Below are 22,780 nucleotides of genomic sequence, written 5' to 3'. Positions count from 1 at the left end.
TTCACACTTCTCGGACCTAAAGGTTAAAAGGGATTAAACGCTTGAATGATGTTGTTCATACTTGCATCTACCGCCGCTATTGCCATCGCTCGATGCTAGCCTTTCCAATATGCTTCTTGCGTGCAGTGTGTAAATAAGCTAATTAGGTGTGAAGCATGAGCGAAAGATTAACATTTTTATCGTCGACAGATGCCCATAGGTGCTAGTATGAATTTCCATTTGATATAATTGGGCACTTCAGGGTTCAATATAGATTATATACAATTAAGTATGATATATTTTCGATGGTAAATATATTTCACTTTAAAAGTTTTTAGTTTTCATAATTGCAATTTGTTAATATTATATAAAAAGCGGGTATAAGTCTATAATTGTAAGAGTATCCGATCATTTTGAATTTTAATAAATGCGAAACGCCGTGTAGTGACCAGCAAGAACTGTGTATGCCGCGATTCTTGCAGTAGTTTTATGAATAGAATACAATAGCGGATACAATAGCGAATACAATAGAACTCTATTACGGGCAAATAAACCTTGTCGCGTTGCTAAATTTCACTTCTTTTTTCAATAACTAACCGTTATTTTTTAAACTTTGGAAAACCTCGACGCGAGGTTTTTAATGTACTAGTTCATTCTACAAATCATATACTTTGAAAACATGCTTGATTTATTGTTGTTAAATGAGTTATGTATGTTTTACAAAAATGCTGTTGTTTCAGCCCTTTTTACAAGAACCACAGGACCTACAAAAGTATATTTGTGATATTTGAATTCTTCTACATGCTCGCTATGAATTGAGCAATGCAATATTTGCATCAGAAACATCAAATTGCATTCTGAATATGAGGAATGGCCTTCTTCTGATATCAAATAATTTATAAATCTAATGACATGTACTTAAAGTGTATGTAGTTGGGAGGAAAAGCGCTTCATCATTTGAAAATGTTGACCTTTAGTATTTAAGATATACATTTTCCTGAAAAGACCTAAATTTTGTTGGTCTTTTTGGGCAAAAAATGTATATCTTCAATACGAAAGGTCAAAATTTTCAAATGATGGATGGCTCTTCCTCCCAGTTACATACACTTTACTTACATTATCATTAGATTTATTAAGTTTACTTTGAGGACTGTTAAAATGATTTGCCATAAAAATCATATCACAAATTTCAAAAAATCTAAACTATTTGATATCAGAAGGACAATCCTCATATTGAGAATGCAAATTGGTGTGTCTGATGTGCTCTCTGGTCCCACAACAAATACTGTGTAGACGTTGCTATATCCAATTCCTTAAACAAACCCTATTTACAGGTATTAAAGCATAAACAAATCACACTATAACACACAGGATTTCCCAACCAAGCCAATGCAATAGTTTATTGAATTCCATCAATACATACATAAATATATATACTACTGTTGGAAAAAAAGGACTCTAAATATGATCATACAAGTATATTTAATTGCTTTGCAATCAAAACCCTGTTTTAAATACTGTATTCCCACTGATTTCATGACTTGTGTAGAAAATCTAGAAAATTTCATTTTTTCTTGAAATGAATAGGCTTGGAATACATCCGTTTTATTGCATAATTTTAATTAAATACTATGTTTTACAGATAGTTCTTATTAACAACTAACATGGTTATATTGAATGTAGTATGAGACCCATGAACAGTTAACCCCTTGAGTACTCCCATTCTTACAGCATTTCTGATTGGTCAGTTACACCTTATTTACATTGGAGTGAGTGACCAATTAAAATACAGCTTATAAATATATAAGCCCAGTCCTGTTCTTATCTTGTTACTGATTGGCTTAATAAATCAAACTAGTCTTCTTGTAACCAATCAGCAGGCAGGTAGTACTCACAGGGTTAAACAAAGATAAACTGAAGTTTCTTGTCACAAATTAACAAATGGGTCTACACACACACATTCTCGTTGCATATCATTTTAAATGCCAAGTCATTTTTTTTAAAGTAATGCAGCATCAATAACATATAGGGTTGCCTATCCAGATAATTTACATCCGATTTGCATAAAGTAATTATGCAAAGAAAATACTAAACGATAGAGCTTATACACACAACATTCACAAATGCAGACATTGATGATGGAACTGGCAACCCTAAGAAGGTGATGTCCAATTGGTTGTTTCTTCATTCCTGACCACTTTTGGATTAGTATATTTTTTAAATAACTTACAAGAAATGTGGGAAACATTTCCTTTATGTGAAAGACATTATAGGTATAAAACCACATTTAATATTTTAAAGAAAAGATGCTCATGTTATAATAATATAACTTGCAAGTTTGGAAAATAAGTTTTGGTCAGTTTTTGTAAGAATATCTTATAGATAATACAACATAAGGGTAACCACTAAAAAGTTCTTAAATTGGACCGTTAAAAAGATGCTTCTAGAACCGATAAGGATAAATACATAAGCTGTTTGTTAGTTTAATTATTAACTTTAGTTACGTTACAAATCCCAATCCCCAAATGTAGTTGATATAATAGACTGTACAAACACAGTTATATTTTTTAAATAACTGTAAAACTTATATTTATATTTACTTAAAAGGCAATACACCCACATAATGAGATGTCTTTGCGATTTTACTGCAAAATATATAATATGCAACATTGCAAAAAAATAATCTACAAGCTAAACTGGCAGAAATTAGGCAATAGTAGTTGAAGAATATTATTATCTACATTTGAATTTAAATAACAGTAACCTAGCTAAGTGTGTTACTTACACCACATATATATAGAACTATATATATCTACTAGCTTGGAAGGAAGATTAAGATTATAGGTATTGTTTGCTCAAAATGGGAACCAATTTGTGATGGAAAAATCAAGAAATGCTTCAATTTGTATATATTGTGCTTTTTGTCCCTATAAATATATATATTTCTTTTTTCATTTTTGAATCTACCAATTTGAGTAAACCCTTTGCTGCATACCGGATGTGGCACATCTTAACTCCCATTGAAAACAAACAACACACATAAAATCCTAAGCATGATAACAATTCTTAATGTCTTTCCAATATCATTTTTACAAACATACATTTTATCCACTTTTCGGGATAAATTCATTTCAATCAACTCTCTTCATTTTGCTTTTAATAAAACAACTTATATTTTGTTATCATCACCTTGGCTTTTCATGCATTTTAATTTAGTTTTTTTTATCTTCATCATGATTATAAATACATATGAATTAACTAACTATGTCAAACACTTAGCGGTTTACTTTGTAAACACTTTATATTTACACATGTGTATAAATATGTGTTGCCCATCTGGTGGTGTATTCTAAATGTAGAACCTAAAGAAGAGTGTGCATCATTTGTTTGTAATATTCATCAGTATCCTCATTTCTTAAAACCCAGTTTAGTGGAAACAAAACAATCTACATCATGAACTACTTAATATAATCATTCTTTGAGTATGAATGAGATACACAGAGATCAACGGTCTTCATGATCAAACATAGATGTGTCATTTGAAACTGAACTGTGCCTTAACCATGAGAATGCAAACTTTGGTGGTGTCAGTGCATGTTTCAAAAACTCTTTTTTTTTACAAAACCCAGTTATCATCAAAAACTAACTTAATCATTTTTCAAAACTGGGTTGAAACATTTTTCGCCCTACGCCACCTTGTAAACACTGTGAAACAAATGTACCATGCAAACAAGTAATGAACACTTTCTTTCTACAGATGACAACATTTTCATTATTATTTTGTGCCTACAGAAATGAACCTTTCAAAGAGGTTCAACAAACCCTTGAAAGTTTCTTGTCCAACCACTACAATGTTTTTTATTTTGAACAATTAATTTTCATTTATCAAAAAATGTAACAATAATAATAATCAATAATGATATTAATAATAATATAGGAACACTGGCTACTTGTTAAGTAACTAGAAACAACCACCATCGATTTGCATAGAATAGAGATAGACAACAATTAAAAACACTTTGCAAGAAACAAAAGACAATAATGTTATCAGCACATTCAACAATACAGGTATAAAATGTACAATGAAGGAGCTTTAAAACCTCAAAATATTATTACATTAAAAAGAAAATAACAATGTCACAAATAGGAAAGATAACATTTACAGTTCTAAAAAAACATTAAAATATTTTTTCACTTTTTTTTTATATTCACAACAAAATTTGAGCAAGCGAACTACTAAATAGGGTGCTGCTGTATATGTGTCCCTTTCCTGGGGCTCAATATGACATTGCACAGAGTGGTTTCGATAAACAACTTGAACTTCGACCTTATGTCATCACTCATTAACATATAATGTGCTCTGTCAATGGTTTAAGGTCAGCTTTGCTTCAAAACCCAAGTTGAACTTTGACCTAGCTTCTGTCATCACTCATTAACATTTATGTGCTGTCAAAGGTTAAAGGTCGGATTTGTTTGGCAAAACCCTACAGCTAAACATATCAGGCAGGATAGGATAGAAAATGATAACAATAATAAATAAAAAAAAGCGGCAGGAACAAGTTCAAAGGTGGTGTAGAAAAATATACCTAATATTTTGTTATATCTAACACAGCTGAGAAGAATTCAAACCATTTGTACCAATAACAGTTACTAATTCATCTTCATAAATTTGAGCACCAGTAGTTATTTTTTAGGCTGACTTTTGTCATATTTGTACAACCCAACAACAAAAAATTAATAAAAAAAAGAAAGAAAAAAATCCCCCCTAAAAATATACATCAATAATTGCAAGATTGGCTCACCACCCAAAAAGAATTTTTTACACAAAAATATAAATTATTATTAATACGTGCAGATGGTATAGAAACACTCTAGAGTGTCGTAATACCTGTTGAAGTCTGTCAATTAAGGGACAGAATCCTACAAAATAGCAGCATAAGCTTGAACGTGACCTTTGAACTCATCAGACCTCTGTGTTGTCACCTTCGTCCATATGATTTGCGGCGATTACTTGAGCACCACCGTTAACGGCCACTACTTTTACAGACGTCGTACGTCGTCTGCGAATTACAATTACAGCTATAATAATTATTAACAAAACTAGGGCTAGAACAGTTATAATGGCTACAACAGGCACCACTGGCGCTGAGCTACCACCCTTATTGTATTTACCACCAAGATTGGGGTTTGTTATATCATTTTTGTTATTTGAAAGTGCTACACGATGAATGTTGGTTCCTAAGCCTGCTGCACTGCCTATATCGCTGACAAGCTGTTGGTATTCCTGTGCCTGTCTTCGGCGTCTGTTTATTGAGTTGGGTGCTCCCATCAGGCTGTGCCTCTCGATACTTCGCTTCCCAATTCCATTGCCATTGGCTGATTCTACTGTGTATATAGAGTGTAGGTACCACTGACGACCAGAGCTCACCTGAAATTTGAACAGAAGAAATAAGTTTGATTAAAACTGAAGGACTGAAGGGTCAAACATGGCTTTTACTCCTTACATTCATGGCCACAGCAGTTAGTAATTCTAATGTGCTGAATTACAGAATAAGTTGCTTATTTATTTATTTTTTATTTGACAAAATTGACAACAACACAGAAAATAACAAATAAGCAATAAATAAATAAGTGTCCCAAACTAAACCCTAACTTTAGCACTCTGGCCCCTTGTAATTCTATATAAATATATGTATTCTTACCGAGAAGAGAGCATTGCTGCCCATACTGAAGCCATCAGCACCTGCTTGTTGTACAAGTGGCAGAGCAGTAGGGTTGTCAATAGCCAGGGTAGCATTAAAAGGTACACCACTGAAAGATCTGGTAGTTGTATCTGGTGCTCCACGATCCTAGAATGATGACAAGAATGGTTCAAGATTAATGGATTTATTACTTCTTGAGTGAAATGGATTTGTAAGCCATACTTTATTCAGTTACATTTTGTTGGTCAAAAATGTATGCTGCAATCTTCCATTTGGTTGTATCACATAGTGATATGGATATGTGTATCACATAGTGACAGTGTCAATTGTGTATCACATAGTGATGGTGTCAATTGTGTATCACATAGTGACGGTGTCAATTGTGTATCACTTAGTGATGGCGTCAATTGTGTATCATATAGTGATGGTGTCAATTGTGTATCACATAGTGACGATGTCAATTGTGTATCACATAGTGACGGTGTCAATTGTGTATCACATAGTGACGGAGTCAATTGCAAATGTATCAAGAATTGAATTTGAACATCAGGAAAATGTCAAGTAGGTGGAATGTATTGGGCATAGATTATAAAGTTGCCATTTAATGTTAATCAACTTATATGATGTGTCTATTAAAATACACCTTTGTAAGTTATTTCCAAAATATTAAAATCGTACATCTCACATATGTAATGGATTGCCAAAGTAATAACAATTTTTCGTGAAATCTCAACTTATGTCACTATGGATCCACCCTATTGTTCACATCCGTCAGTATGTAATACACCCAACGATTTGTGCATATTAAACAGAGTTGATTTTCAAGTTAACATGGGTCAACAGGGCATGCTCAGAAAATCTTTAACCTGAGAAGCCAAGGAAGATCACACCGAGGGATAAGTGACTGAAAGGTGACCACTGTAGTCTGCTTTTCATGATTTTGGCATTAACCCCATGAGAACTACCTGCTGATTGGCCAAAAAGAAGTTTTCATTATCAATTGGCCCAATCAGCAACATTGTTAGAATAATTTCACCACACAAAAAATTGGGGTGAGTTATTTGCAAAGTTCCATTCTGATTGGTGATTAAAGTGAAGATATCATGTAATTGACCAATCGGAGGCAATGTTAGATCGGCAGGTAGTGCTCAGGGGATTAACTTGTAATGAAATACATGTGAGCACATATTCAAAACCGGCATCTTTTAAGTTTCAGCTTAAATATCATAAAATCCAACATAAATTCTGTAGCTAAATTGCAAAAAGGTTAAGAAATGTTCAAGTTCATCAAAAAGAAAAGCTTACCAAAATCTTGAAAGCATAGAGGAGGTTAGGGGTATCTGCTACACATCCAAACTCGCTGTTGGCAGGGTTGTATTTGGGAATGTAACCATCACGGCCTGAGCACAAGAATACTTTCTCGATGTTAAGGTTGAATCCATCACCTAGGTTCTGGACTGGATCCACATGAATACGGCCATAGATCTCATCACCTGTAATGACATGGAATCAAAATGGTTATCAAATAATTCAATTCAATCTCAAAACGATTGAGGTTCTACCTGCAAAGTGTGTGTTGTGTGTGCATACGCCTGTCAAATGTGTGCTTTAATTACCGTGTATGCTTTGCAAAAGCCTTCTGACGCGTTGTTAGAAAAGCACAAGAAATAGAAATGCACTTTTTGTACATGCATTTGCTGGTAGTTCTTTCGGAGCGATTGCCGAATAGGGTGCAACTCTACCAGTCTTATTACATGACTGCCCTACCCCAACCCTAAACCCTAACCCTAAACTCCGTAAACGAGGACTGGAATCAAGTCTGGCAAGTTGCACCCTATTCGGTAATTAGGACTTTCATTAGGACTTAGCAAACGCAATGATCAAAAAAAGTCTGACACTGTTATAAAAAAATTGAAAATTCAATATCTTCTTCTTTAACGTAAGCAAGAAAGACAAATAAAAAACTCATAATATGTGAAAGACTGACTGGAAATTCACATTCCTGTAAATTCAGAAGTATTTCAAACTGAACAAAATATGCAAAATAGTGATAGCCTCTTACCTGGTGCGAATGCAGCATCAGCACCGTCTCCGAATCCCATGCTACCATCAGACAACCACAGCATCTCTTTGCCAAGCAACAAGAACTCGGTGTTGAGACTATATTCTGCTGGTACTGGATCGCTGACCTGTTGGAATCTGATTGGAAGGTCAAAGGTTATCTTCTCTTGTGGGTTACATGTGATTTGTGCGCTGTATTCCTGGTTTGGCATGGTGGTACATGGGATGAGACGAATGACGTAGTTACCGCTGTAGTCAGATACCTATAAAATTAAAACAGAATGAATTAAGTTACAAATAATAAAGAATATCAATCAAAAAATACTAAAGAGTAATAAATCTTAAACCACTGATCACTCCCAATTATACCCTGCTGAATCCCCTATTGATAGAGCTATCAACAGGGTGTGAAAGGTGTGCCAACAGATTCCATCATAACATTATTACATAGCATTTTTCTATCAGTTGATTCATCCGCTGTGGTTTATCTCTGAGATGGGTGCAGCCAGCTGGGAGTAGAATTGGCCAAAGGGGGCAATAACCAGTAATTGGACTTGGTTTTGTATCTGTTTTGTAGCAAAATCCAACTATACATCACTGAAGTCAGATATACCAGTGGTGATTGTATTGGATAATACATCATTCTAGTTTTCAACACCAATTAAAATTAAATGAATAAATCAGTGATTCTTTCAATGTTGTCAATGTGTCTATTATTTCTGTTTGTGGACCATGGGAAATGGACTGTGATGCTGCACAAATGGTGCAATCACTCAATTTTAATTGTTCAAAATATTAAGTAATAAATTATTTAGCAATAGGTCTACTTCAAGTCTATAAAATCTCCAAATGAGGTTTAAACAAGAAATGTCTTTAAAAAAGACAATGCCTCCAAGATACAAATGGGCACCTTTTGTTATTAGTTAAGGAGACACTTATAATGCTAGCTTTAAGGTAACGCTATTGGATATAGATTTTTGTCTGATTGAAATATGTGAGCCTATTCTCTCCTGATTACAAGACTGAAAATTTTATTTTAATCGGATATTCGGTTACCAAAATATGGCCTGTCAAAATGGCTTTCTTTTATTTTTGTTATGCAATGTTGTCAGGTAGGCCTTATTTTCTAATTATATATGCAAGAGTTATACAAAGTAAAATGTTCAGATCGGCTACAAAATAAGATATAAAACCCATGGATGCCTTTGGCAAATTTCCATTTGCATAATTAATTTGGGCCCTAATCAACTTTTCTAATAAGTGGCCCTGATTAATTATGCAAATTGAAATTTGCCAAAACGCAACCGTAATTTTGTAGTATAGTGTGTGTTCTACCCATGTAGGCCTACCATGCCTCAGTGCCATAGCTCTTTTAATTGTATCTGATTATCTGAAATCTTTACTTTGCATAATTCATGCATGTAATTAGAAAATCATCTGGCAACTGGAAACTGCAAAAATATAGAAAATAAAAAGAAAGTTGTTGCCAATTTTTTGTTTTGGTTTTTACGCCATTTTGACAGGCCATATCTCAAGAACCGAATGTAATCTACAGGGCATAAGCTTTAACATACTATAGTATTATTTAAATAGAAAGAAAATCTAAATTTGTGCATTAGCCAATAGGGCCACGGTCACCTAAAGCCATCTTGCAGATAATTCTGATGTATGAAATAAGACCTTCAAACTTTCAGATATGAAGAGTTCCAGATGCAGGCAGCCGTTTCTGTTTTTTAAAATATAGGCCTAAGTTGTATCAAGAGTCATTTTTTGTGGCTTTTTTGACTGAAAATTACAATTGTAACGTTTCAGAGTAACAGATTTAAGTATCAGATTCTTTTATGCTTGTTTATTACATTTTGTATTCAGGACTAAAATAATATTAATATTATTATATTTAGGGGGGCCTTTTCATAGGCCATTACTTTTTTGTATGTGTAATTGAATAAAAATCAAAAACATTATTGTTTTGTTTTCTTTCCTTCATTTGTGCTTTGTTTTGCATCGAAAGGGCCAATATCAACACCTTGTTTGTAAGAAGTATTGTGTGGGGAAAGATGATTCTTGCATTTTATTTTTATTTTTATCTTAACAAACAAAAAGCAAATTTCTCAGTCATAGTCTTGAAACGGTCATGGGTATGCATACAAAAATATTGCAACAGTACTCAGTAGAATGTAAAAAACTGACATACATAGGCCTACCACCAACATGACCAACCACGCATGGGAAGCAAATACTTTAAAACAAATTATTCCGAATTATATCAACGCAATAAAATTGCAATACTTTAGTAGGCCTACATGATTTGAACAGCAATGAAGCCGGCCATAGGCGCGGCTAGGCGCATCATAGTTGAACACGGCACAGCACATACATCTCGTATGCAGAGAAATCAAATAGCTAGCGGTCTTTTCAATCCCATCATTTCAACCTATTATTATAATGTAATATAGACACGCATGCACGATAATTGCGGCCTAGTCGAGCCTAGCATGCATGCCAGTCGGCCTGCTGACTCACCGCGTATTAAATGACACAAAAATACCTCAAATTTTGCACAAAACAATCCATGATGTCAAATTATCACATCCAAAGTGTCGCCATGAACGTCAGCTTCAACTTCTCCAGCCAAAGTTTTTGCATTGATAATCAGGTTTCATGTAATCATGAAATTAAACCTTGTTTAATGTGTTTTCCCATTGCCACACACAGCATAACGGTTGTCCGACTTGATTTCTCGATATTGCTGATGTGCTCTATCTTTATTCCATGATGAGGCTACAACCCATAATTAAATACCGAATTAAAAATACTAGTTTGCGTCTGACGTCATGACAAAGGCGCGCCGTGATTGGTTGCTGACCCGCGCAGTATGGCATTTTTGGTCTGGTTGACAGGACGGCATACGCAAGCTAGTCTTTTTAATTCGGTCTTCAATTATACAACATATGAGTTTGAAAAATTCTAATGCATAATTCATGAGCTTGATAGACTCGCACCATTGGCGCTTAATACGTGCTAGGTGTTTCTAGAATCCCTATAGAATAAGATTAATTTTAATGCTAATTTATTGCACATGCTGAGGAAGCGTGATTACCTTTTTGAACATTCGGAAATGGCGATAGGCGAATTTATGTATGGCGCAAAGTGGTGGGGGATATATATTGGGCTCTCGATATTGGGCGGAAATTAGAGTACTTGTCAGAATATAAATTTGTACAATCGGCCTATATGCGGCGAATGTGCTGCATTTTAGGTGTAAATTTCAAATCATACTACCTCCTGGCGGAGGCAGAAAAATGAGAGTTTTGAGTAAAATGTAACAAAGATATGGGACAATATAGGTCAAGGGGCAACAATTGTTGTCAATGTGTCTATTATTTCTGTTTGTGGACCATGTGAAGTGGACTGTGACTCTGCGCAAATGGTGCAATCACTCGATTTTAATTGTTCAAAATATTAAATAATAAATTATTTAGCAATAGGCCTACTTCCAGTCTTTGAGCAAAATGTCACAAAGATATGGGACAATAGTTACATAAGGCTCTGAAAGCAGTCTTTCACATGAAACGACAAAGTGGCTTTTTTCATTATTGTATATGGACCTTTCACAGTAAAATATGCTTTGAATCTCAAGTTGAAAAGTTGTTAAAATGTGAACTCTTGGGCTATTCCAGATGAAACCCATACACCCCTGTGGTGGAAGCCATAACCTTTAATCTGCCACACAGAGGGTGTAGACTTCAAATGGAGTCACCCCTTTAGATAACCACATTTGATATTCACACTCCCTGTGTGGAAGATTAAGTTAATGTCTTCCATAGGGGTGTATAGATTTGAACTGGAATATCCCATTGCTTGCTTTTTAATAAATGTCATTAATCAAATCTTGCTTGTAAACAAATCACACAAGATAAATAATTTCTAAATATTTTCTTTGGAATTTTATGCATGAAAATATAATTTTTTCCGGATTTCTCATATAAAAATAAGCAAAATGCATTACAAATTGCTCAAAAAAATGAAATGCACACAAATTTCAAGTAAACATATTTTTACCCGATTTGAAAAAATGTGAAGCTCTAAAAAATGAAATGCTCCAGAGTTTCAAGTAAACACTTTTTTAGCTGATTTGAAAAAGTTTTATTTGTATTTATTTTTTAAGCAAAAACTTAAGAGAAACTTACGGCATGATCGGAAACAAACTGCCATAGCTGTTCTGGTTGAGCAAATGTTGGTTCTGATCTGAGTAGAGTTAGACTGTAAGTCAAACCTGGTTGATCTGATGAGGTGACACTGGACTGCATATTAGAGGCTGAAAGAAGAGGTTTTAGAGTAAATTATTGTATCAGGTCATAATAAGCTGGAAACCAGTGGCGTAGTCATGGGGAGCCAGTGGGCATACGCAAAAAGTAAAATAGGATTAAAATGACTATAAAGAAGACAAATGATGACGGAAATTTGGCTTTGACCCTTGCACTGAAATCCTTGCTACGTGACTGCTGGAAACCCACTTAGTCATAAATATAATTGTAACGATTTCTTCTCAGGAATTTCCAGAAAAGTCCAGATTTCAGAAAATAAAAAGCCAGAAAAACAATAAGAACATCAAGTGTAGTTTTGTTTATTTTGAACAATTCCTACTAAAAACGAAGGTGATTTACTCACATTTTAATGACGTTTCACCACTAAATGGCAAATCACATGGCAAATCACCTTTGGATTGCTCAAAATGAGCAAAATCTATAGATGAAATCAACATACCTAATGAACTCGTTCAAAGAACACAAAGTGTTTACATAATCATAAATTTTGCTATATCCTTACCTGGATGAGATGGGACAAAGAGACCTCTGAATTGAGCATCAGTTCTGAAGTTGACAACAAGTCTACCATTCTCATCAATACGCATACTGGTTGGGTACAGGGAACCTGTCAGCATGAAACAGAAAAGATGGAAGTTATTTCATTTTAATTATTACAGGAAATTTTTTGATTGGAAATGTTTTAATTTTTTTATCCCATATCCGATCCGATACCACAAATATCGGGCCGATACGATATCCAATACAATTATTGGTTGAGCCCTACTATTTATTGTATAGTACTACTATCATTTTTTATCTAATAAGGCAAATAACAAGGATAAAATATAACATGTAATATGTCACAAGAAGTGAACCAATTTGACGAGCATCGACATAACCAGCCCTCAGGTGAGGGTACAGTACCCTCTCATGCAGAAAACTATTTTCAAGTAAAATCAGTATGGAAAAAATTATAGTTTCCATTAAAGCCATATTATAACATTTCCATTAGAAAAAGAATTGCATTGTTTTGGTATAAAATGTTAGTTTTCACTGTCAGATATGTCCTCTTTTAATTTGGGCCCAAACAAACGATGCAATTCAAAGAAAATTGTTATTTAATAGCCACTGATTCTAATACGAGTCGCATCAATTCTTTTGATATATCACAACTGCCATGTATGTACTGTGTTATGCACATCGTGTACACGTTCGACTAATGTTTCCATCGTAATAATAAACCCTCTTATTAAGACGGTTTATTCAAAATCTCAGATTTGACCAAACTACACCACCTCAGTCTTGATTTTTGCAGGGTATGTTGAGGGCATATCCTCCGCAGCAAATCTTATAATATGGCTTTAAATCATCCCTTTTTGGATGCTCTTCCCCTGTAAATCAGGACCAAATTCTCAGTGACTGGGGTCTTAGCCTTTCAGAACAACAAGGATGGATACCCGCCTGTTGACGATGAAGTCAATTTGACGTACCTGATAGTGTTGAGTCGGTGGTCTGGGCGCCAATTCCATTCTGCCACAAGATGGATGTATCGTAGACAAAAGTCAACTGAAGATCTGATCTCTGGTCAAAATGTTGCCATCCACCAATACCAGCTGGGGAGTGGAATACGTATGAGACATACAACGGAACACGCAGATTCACATAGGATTGGACCAAATCAAGAACCTATGGAAACAAAAGATAATGCAATATGAAGGATAATGCTGATCTGATGAACAGATTTAATAAGAAACGTTTCTACTGTGAACATGCCATCATTCTAAAATTTGATTTCTGCTTCAAAAAGAGACTTTTAATTTAAGGCTACCAGGTGTGTACTTCTAACTTTTTTGTACATTTGCCAGAGTTAAAGTACTATTAAAAAACACAAGTTACACGGAAAATATAACTTAATCTGACTGTGTTGCGGATTTCTGTGATTTCTCTGAGACGTCGGAGCAACAAAAAAGTTTGGATATCACATCCCAGAGCTAGCTCGGGCGGCTCAGCTCAGGGTTTGCGATATTACCAGTTTATCATCTTCAATTTCTTACCTGCCAGGCAGGCGGGTACTTTTGAAAATTTACCTTTTACAACAAAGTCACCCCACCCCTGGCGTTCGGGCGGGTGTTAAATAAAGTACATCCCTGAGGGCTGCTATGAATACGCAATTGCGCAATTATTTACGGCGCAAATTGCACATTTTGACTCTAAATGCATTTTTTGTCATTTTATTTTCTAACATCTGAATCAAATTGTACAAAAACTGTTCAAATAATAACAGTGTTGATTATCACCCACCTGTCCATCAGTGCCGACAACACCACCGCATTCATCCAACAACTCAGACATATCATAGTAGGCGTTGAACTCCCACAAACAAGCTTCCAAATCCAAATTCCTGTAGAATCTCAAAGTGCTTGGTCCACGAAGGTCCTGGTTGAACTGGTATGGAACGACCTCGCCGATCACGTTGGGGTTCTTGGTCTCCTCGGAGATGAAGCCATATTGGGTTGGTAGCTCGTTGAAGTCCAGCAAGTTGGAGCATCGGTGGGTACCTACTCTGAGACCATCTGGGCTAAGGGCAAGTTCAAAGTTGGCGAGTTGTCTGGTGGAGATGACTGGGAGCATACCATCTGTAGGGGTGGAAGAAACAGAATAGGTGGGTGTGTTACTAAAACGTAATACATCAACAAGCATACGGGTATTAATACAATGTACTATATTTGTTCCATTAACCGCCCATATCCCTATAAGCGCCCACCCAGCGACTTTACTACACATGATCCTCTTTCATTATGTGCAGGATCCATGCATGCAACTACTCATGTATCAAACGCAGAGCCATCAACACACAAAGTCCATATTCTGGGCCATTTTTTACATACATAATTATGTTAACAATATAAAAAATAAGCGCCCTGGGCTGACTTAATGGAATGAATACGGTAATTATGATTCTGATTCTCTATGAGGAGCAGATGATTTTTGCCAATATTTAACTTGAATGTGGGAAATGAATATTAAGGTTCTGTCTTACATAGGGGGTGTAAGGATTTCAACTGGAATAGCCCAGGGGCTGTAAGGATTTCAACTGGAATAGCCGAATGAATAATATTTTTAATATTGAAACAACTATATAATTTAAGTCTCCTGTGTAAACAATAAATCCTGTATCAAGTATGAATTATCTAAGAAACAGGCAGCACAGTTGAAGATGGAATGGTTTGATTGATTGACTATCGATCGATCGATCAGTTGATTAATTGGGAGCAATTGATTGTTTGATCAACTTACCAACATGAGGCATAGTGACAGTGAGCTTAATCTTGTTGGGGTAATCAGGATCGGTAGGTCCGGTATATCTCAGTCTGGCATTGTATGGCTCAGCACCGATGGCATCAGCAACTCTGGGTAGACACATTCCTTCTTCTTTACTGATGGTAATTGGCAAACTGTAATGTTCACGACCTGGGTCACCGTAGTTACTGACGGCACGGGCAACGCAAGAGACTCTTGATCCTGGACCGTAGTAGATGCTATCAAGGGTGATCTGCATTGGAAGATAACAGTGGTATTAGATGAGAAACTTGAAAACAAATTATCATTTTGGTGATAAGCTGATGAAATTTTGAGATACATTAGTCTTCGGCATGAGATATTACATCTATTTATTCGTTTGAAAAGGTATTAATAAATAAAAAAATTATAAGATTCCTTTTCTATAATGGTTCCATGTCCTCACATTTTTTTTACAATAGATACCCACAGTCAAACAACAATGACTTTTGACACAAAAACAATGAAACAGACAATTAAGTATTTAGATCACTGTTCTTCACAATATTAGCAGTATACACCTGTTCCCCATGGTGGATACTCAGAACAAATGTCCATATGTGACACGATCTGGTCCACGGGGGCCAAAGGAGGCATTTTTGAAAATTGAATTACTATAATTATAACATTATACATGCAATATGCTATCATTTACTGAAAACACCACAGGTGTAGCATACTTGGTTCTGAAGTTATGAAGATTTTTGATGTCTATTTTCTTATGTATTTTATTGTTTTTTCCTCCATATTTTTACCTTTATCTCAGTTTCAAATTTGCCGCCTTTGGCCCCCATGGACCAGATCATGTCACATATGGAGACTTGCCACAAATATGGGTCTTATTTTCCACCCTCAAGTCTATTTTGGTATAAAAATGTGTCATTTTTGTTAACTTTTTTGAAAACATACCCCAATTTCACCGAACTAGAGAGACCAAATTTCAATTTTGTAAACATTTTGTGAAATTGTGTTAAATTTGGCCCAAAAACTGTCCTCTGGTATAATTGGTCCAATTTTCATGGACAATTTGTGTAAATATGGGTCTTTTTTGAGATTCTTAAGAGGCATATCCCTTACCCAAGCCAAACTTGAGCAACCACCCCCCTCCCCAGACCTGCTACCTTTGATATTTCAGTTCCATATACTAGTAGTAACACCTAACACTTACCATATGTGTGCTTGTGAAGAATGTGTTACTATTGATCTCCTTCAGAGGGTAGGTGACGCCATTCTCTGTGGTAGGAGCGGCAACCATCCAGCGGAATTGAGTCAAGGTATCATTTACATTTTCAGAATCGCAGATCTGGCCAGTGGTGGAGTATTCTGGATGTTTGGGGTTACATGGCTAAAGAGAGAACAAGTTTAAAGGTCAAAGGTTATCATCCAATTCCACATTTAAAACCAGGTACATTATGGTCACATTGCATACATGTTATTAGCAGCTTTTCATAACAAAAAAGCAACAAATATCTGTTTCACTTCTACAACATGTTAGCTTATAACCATAAAACTTATTTCCGATATTAAAAGCTGTGCTCAATCATCAACATCATGAAGTTACAGAAAATTTGCACAAAATGAGCCAAAAAAAAGTAATAGCACTGAACAAGTTGGTTTATTCATACAAAAGTTTCAACTTCAAAATGACACAGTCACCATAGATTCACTGCTAACTTAATATTTTTATGCATTTTAAAAAAAGACTGATACTTACTGTAACACAGACAAGTGGGTATCCACGTGGTGGGTACTGTTGGGCATTATCAATGTTGTCGTAATCAATAAGAGATACAACAATGGGGGTTGATGGGAAAGTTACGCCAGTCACTTGACCTTCTTGCTCGATGTATACAAGAGCACGGTTCATCTGAAATTTAAAAACAAACAAGTAAAATTAATTCATTAATAAGTCTACATAAATTTGTCAATTTCATCAGCTATAATTGAGAAGTTACAGAGGTTATTCTTGTGATGTCACATGACCGTCATCATGTGTACTTTTTTGGTGAATTCAGCATTTGATTCTTCAAGCACAAACGCAAACCACCATGCACGATAACAGTTGTGCGATGCACTGCGTTCTGCGCGTAATGTCTAACGCATGCAGACGGAAATCAATCAGTACCCACAAAATGACCTCTTTGTATTGAAATTTAACTTTTGATTTTGACCAGGGGGTGTGTTTCATTGATACTTGGGACACATCCTACTTCTCAAAATCGACCGTAACCTGGGTCTATAACAGGAACGCATTGTAAAGTTATGATGAACAAAGAGTATTTGAAACATTATGACAGGTTACAAACAATGTGTTATAAGTTTAGTAAGACACCCTCCTGGCAAAGGGGCATCCCCCATTAATTCAAAACAAGGATTTCTTAATTAGGTTTTGTTGCTATTGGCTATATTTAACATGTTATTCTGCTTTTCATGATCAATTTTGACATTTGCTGCTCTTCTATATACCCTGTCTCCATAGCAACCAGTACTTGGAAGGAAATTCAAGCAAATTTGTTCATCAGGTCTGCCAGTCACAAGGGAGTTGTCTTAGCTAAATATCTGGACTATATTACTTTTGTTCCTTTCACATCAGTAAAATAAATTACCGGTACTTTTATTTACAAAGAGTGCAAAAATTATAATCTAAAGTCATCAAACTCCCTAGCTTGATTATAGGTCTCCATTTTGCTCTTTCCATATTGGTAGTTACAATGTTATGTATAGGCCTACCATATTACAAAATTTCAGTTGTCTAAAAAATGATGGCATATGGGTACATCAATAAATTAAACAGACCCTGTACATGCTATAGCTAAGTTTCCAATAACTAGTTGCATGTTTGATTTTTGGAACTCCAGGATCATCTGGCAAAAACAATCAAACTAAATGTTCTTGCAGTACATAACCAAATCGGAAAACACAAGTATAAAAGCATAAAAATGAAGACATCTCACAGACTGATCATTTCCTTCCTTTATAGGGTATGGCTCATTTCTAGCTAAAGCTTACTTGCTGCTGATGTTGTTGTTGGATGGTGCCCAAAACATGAGTAAATCATCCTGATTTTGGCAATGGCTGTGTCTGAGATTTAAAATCAAACTCTGTCTTGCTGTCTTATAATCTAATTATTTGCTTTTAATGGCACAGAATACTTCTTCAAAGACAATTTTTGACACTAGGCTTGTGTGTGCTCTTTCATGATGGATATCCCTATATGGTTTGTTCTGTGTGGAAATACACTTGAGTCCTGATGGGACCAAATTGCTCATACCAGGCACAGGGGCATACGAAGAACATCGGGGGCCCATGGACAAGGACCAGTGCGAGGCCCTTTTAACATCTGTGAGCTAAGTTTAAGTTTATAAGGAAATTCTTAATCCAATTGCCACTGATTCTGTGTGCATCAGTGTGTTTACTGATAATAGATGTTGTGTGTTGCTCTTTTCAAAATATATTCACTTCAATTCAAAGAAAACGGTCTTCACTTTGCACATCCAAGGGTTATCTATTTCTATGCCAAATCTATACAGCTAATAAGTCCGACTTGTTTAGCTTAATTGATGTCAATTCTTCACTGATGCCAAATACAAAGCTCATGTTCTTTAAGACAGTCATTTTGTATTTCCTTATGTCAAGGAAACTGCATATGCTGCACATGTGTTCAATTTGTAAGCCCTGAAATAGATCTTGTCCTGACAGGTTTTGGAACCTGCATAGGAACTGTATAATATAATATACACATTTGTACAATTAAGCAAAAATAATATTAAAGAAATTATTGAACAGTACAGAGATTTTGTTTGTTCCAATAACTTATATTTACCCAGGAACTGCTCAGGGTACAGGATTTAGAGAATTAAAGTATTGTTTTGAGACCCAGCCGTGCATCTATTGTCTGATATATAAACACAGTAAATGTCAGAGACAAAATTCACCAAAAATCCCACTATTTGGGGAGCAAAAATGTCTAAATAATTATAAGCAAGTTTTCACATGTTCTCTCTTCCATATTTCACCCCCATACCCATACCTATAATCATTATCACCCCATCCACGGTAAAAAATTCCTAGTGCCAACACTGAGCTAGGGAGCCCAACCAAATTCCAAGAAGTACCCCCTCCCCATTTCACAACAAGCTCATGACAATACTATTACTAACCTGTACTTCAGCAATCATGTTCTCATCCATTGTGATGTGTACGGTGAAAGCTTCCCTCATTTCATTCCTCTCATCATCGGGCAGAATCTCAATCTCTACAATCTGTTCGGTTACATTCCAGCCAAAAGTGATTTCTGTGAAGGAAAACAAAAATATTACAATATGCATGGTTAGAAATGGGTTGTTTTCATAAAAGATGGAGATGCAGGGACACCATTGTGTACAAATTCTAAACAGAATAAGAGATATCAGTTAATGGGTGTCACAGATGTACTCTTCATATACATAGGCTTCATATAAGTTCTAGTCTTTCTGAACTCCATACCATATTCTTCATGGGTAAAAGGTTTAATTGGGGACATGCCTTTGGATGAAAATGAATAATATTATTCAATAAAAAGCCCAGCTTTCCAACAAAAGAACTATGGATGTTTTACCTTTCATATCACATTATTAGCTAACATTTCACTTTTCACTCAAACTTTCTGAACGGAAACTGTAACAAAAACTATAAATTATATCTAAACATTTTCACAGGTCAAATATCCTTAAAATAGTTTTTTGAATTGTTTACAAAATACAACTACTTTATTTACTTGCCATATGAAAAAATATGATCAACTTTACAACCACACCTTTCTTCTTAAGGTACAGTTTGTTTTCGTTTACAAAATATGTGGACAAAGTGTAAAATCCGGTGCTATTTTTAGCACGCACGACCTTTCTCCTGAGGTGAAAATATTTCATCAAACTTTAAATTTCTCATCATACCTTAATAAGTTCCTAATTAGATCAATTAAGACGATAAATTTAGCCTGAATACATCAGGTAATAGTGTGGTTTTTCCTGTCATTATTTAGGTCATAAGCTTCCTACTATAAAAATACTGCACAATCACTATATACTATACTATATCAGCATTATTTCCTGGGTGCGAAGTTCATTGACCTACAAAATTACTCACCATTTTGCTTTCAAATACAAAATAGTCAAAACAGCTAAGATTTTATATGTTACAACTTTCATCACAAAAAATTACAAACTACCTAAACTCCTAAACACAATTTTGTTTATCATTTCAATTTCCCTTCTGGGCATAATCAATCAACTCATCATTCCAAAAACTACACCCTCCTAATTGCACGTACAGAGATTGTCGCCTTGCCAATCACTGACCCAGACGTAAGTGTGATTCCCCCTCAAGATCTTTCTTTTCCCCCCTCCTTAATTTCCCAACAGCTCCTATTATGCCAAAGTAACTCTGTCATGTCACACACGCATGCATGTGCCTAATCATTACATACCACCATGCCATATGTTGTCCTATGCCCCCATGAGTTTAATAGATTACATTATAATGTTATGTTGTGTTTACCTTTGACCAAAAGTCAAAACAACAGAGACTTTGGTGAATCATAGTATGTTTCGATGATCTATGGGTGAATAGGGTGTTTTTATTTGAGGGATTGGAGACAACAATCAAGAGTTGACAAGGGTGAAGGGAGTTTTGGTCCTTGGATACCTGTCTTTCAATTGTAGCTTTCGTAGGCAGTAAGTGAGAAGAGTACAAAGTTGGATGTCTTTCAATAGAGCTCAAATGCTACCACACTTCTTAATAATGCCATGTTGTTTCGAATATACATGTACATGCACAATATTGTAAGATCTAAGGTAATTTCTGTAATGTCTCTTATGTGTCCAAAAACTTTTTCATATTGGTATGCATTCATAATTTGGTTGTGATTACAAACTCTGAAATACAAAAATAGTACTGAACATGCTTTAAGATGTTTTTGTGAGGTTTAATAATTTCTTAATTTACCCTGAAAGGGACACAACTTGATTGACTGATTGATCTGATAGCTTGATCTGATTGGATGATTGATATATTCATGTGCATGATATGGAAGGCCTTCTATTGGATCAGTTAGATGTTTTGCCCCATGTAACAGTCTTTCACTTGCACAACACAAAGCCCATATAAAATTCATTAAAAAAAATTTCTGTCAACTTAGCAGAGGGCTTGTTTTGGAGGCAAAAGTTCATACAAATTTGGGTTGGAGATCTCATCAATTCACACCCAATTTCAGTGTGTGTTAAACAAATTGTAACCATTTGAGAGACACAATTTGATTCTGGTATAAACCATAAGTGGTCTCAAAAGTGCACACTTCATTTGGTACCTCCCATAAAACCAAACCTTCCCTCTCAAATTATATAAACACTTGGAAGCAGTTAATACTGGATGAAATTTGGATATGTAAAATTCCCAGTGATGATCCACAATCATATCCTGAAGTATATGATCTCACTGTCTTTCTCTGATCCAATTTATGATTGTACAATTTGGATGAAATTTGGATATGTAGGGGAGAGCGGGGAGTGTTCGCCCTAGGGGCAGGTTCGCCCACCCCTTGTTTCTCTGCACTACGGCTATCAGGGAATTTGGTGATGGCAAAATTAGGTGACATAGGTCATTATAAACTTCTCATATTAGCTACGCGACATATAGGGACGTGTTCATCGAACTGCAGCCCAAAACAAAAAAATTACAACAAAACGTAATTTTTTCTTGCATTCATAATGTTGTATTATCATTGATACATAAATACAGATGGTTTTAATGGAAATCTGTATTGGGAACATATGGGATTTGTCAAAGATTTAATGCAGTTATAAACTCCTTATTCGATTTGTGTTTTGCATACCCCAAGAAAATACAAAAAAATGTGCACAAGGGGCTCGTCGCCCTTTTGAGGATGGGGCATGTTCGCCCTATATCTTCCCAGGCAGACTTACCCCAAACTGAAGGACGAGCCTGCCCCATCAGCGTATTATGCAAAATATTGATAATTAAACCATTAAACAAGGTAAAACTACTGAAAACATGTTTTTTAAAGTTATGTGATATCGGTATTACTCATACCACCGTTTATGTCTTAATCCATATCTCGAAGTTGTAAACATGATACGTTTAAGCTCACTTTGGACCCCTACATTTTACCCTGACCCGACCCCTGCAACAAATTTAGTGACTCCCCAGAAGAGAATGAATGCCCTGTATACTCTTGCTAAATGTTTGCATTGAAATATGTTATTGTTATGCAATGTTTAAACCTTTTTTTAGATTAGGGTGAACTTACCCCACCATATGGGTGAACCTGCCCCAATATGGGGCAAGTTCGCCACTTTGCAAAACTTTTTTGTTTGCTCTATCCTGTTGCTATTG

General features: G+C 35.4%; 1 protein-coding gene across 1 annotated transcript in view; it reads right to left on the bottom strand.

Moving 5' to 3' along the window:
• Window positions 1-1,352: 1,352 nt before the first annotated feature.
• The window catches only part of LOC140161049 (extracellular matrix protein 3-like), a 182,683-nt gene continuing 161,255 nt past the window's right edge, over window positions 1,353-22,780 (bottom strand). Inside the window, 12 exon segments of the mRNA XM_072184430.1 lie at window positions 1,353-5,407; window positions 5,682-5,828; window positions 6,987-7,174; window positions 7,744-8,005; window positions 11,933-12,060; window positions 12,573-12,677; window positions 13,543-13,738; window positions 14,354-14,688; window positions 15,350-15,605; window positions 16,560-16,736; window positions 17,106-17,258; window positions 19,552-19,685. Of these exon segments, the coding sequence (XP_072040531.1) occupies window positions 4,943-5,407; window positions 5,682-5,828; window positions 6,987-7,174; window positions 7,744-8,005; window positions 11,933-12,060; window positions 12,573-12,677; window positions 13,543-13,738; window positions 14,354-14,688; window positions 15,350-15,605; window positions 16,560-16,736; window positions 17,106-17,258; window positions 19,552-19,685 (2,546 nt within the window). The 3' untranslated portion in view covers window positions 1,353-4,942.

This window comes from Amphiura filiformis, chromosome 9 (assembly GCF_039555335.1).
Source record: "Amphiura filiformis chromosome 9, Afil_fr2py, whole genome shotgun sequence".
Lineage (NCBI taxonomy): Eukaryota > Metazoa > Echinodermata > Ophiuroidea > Amphilepidida > Amphiuridae > Amphiura > Amphiura filiformis.
This window is presented reverse-complemented; position numbering and strand designations above follow the sequence as displayed.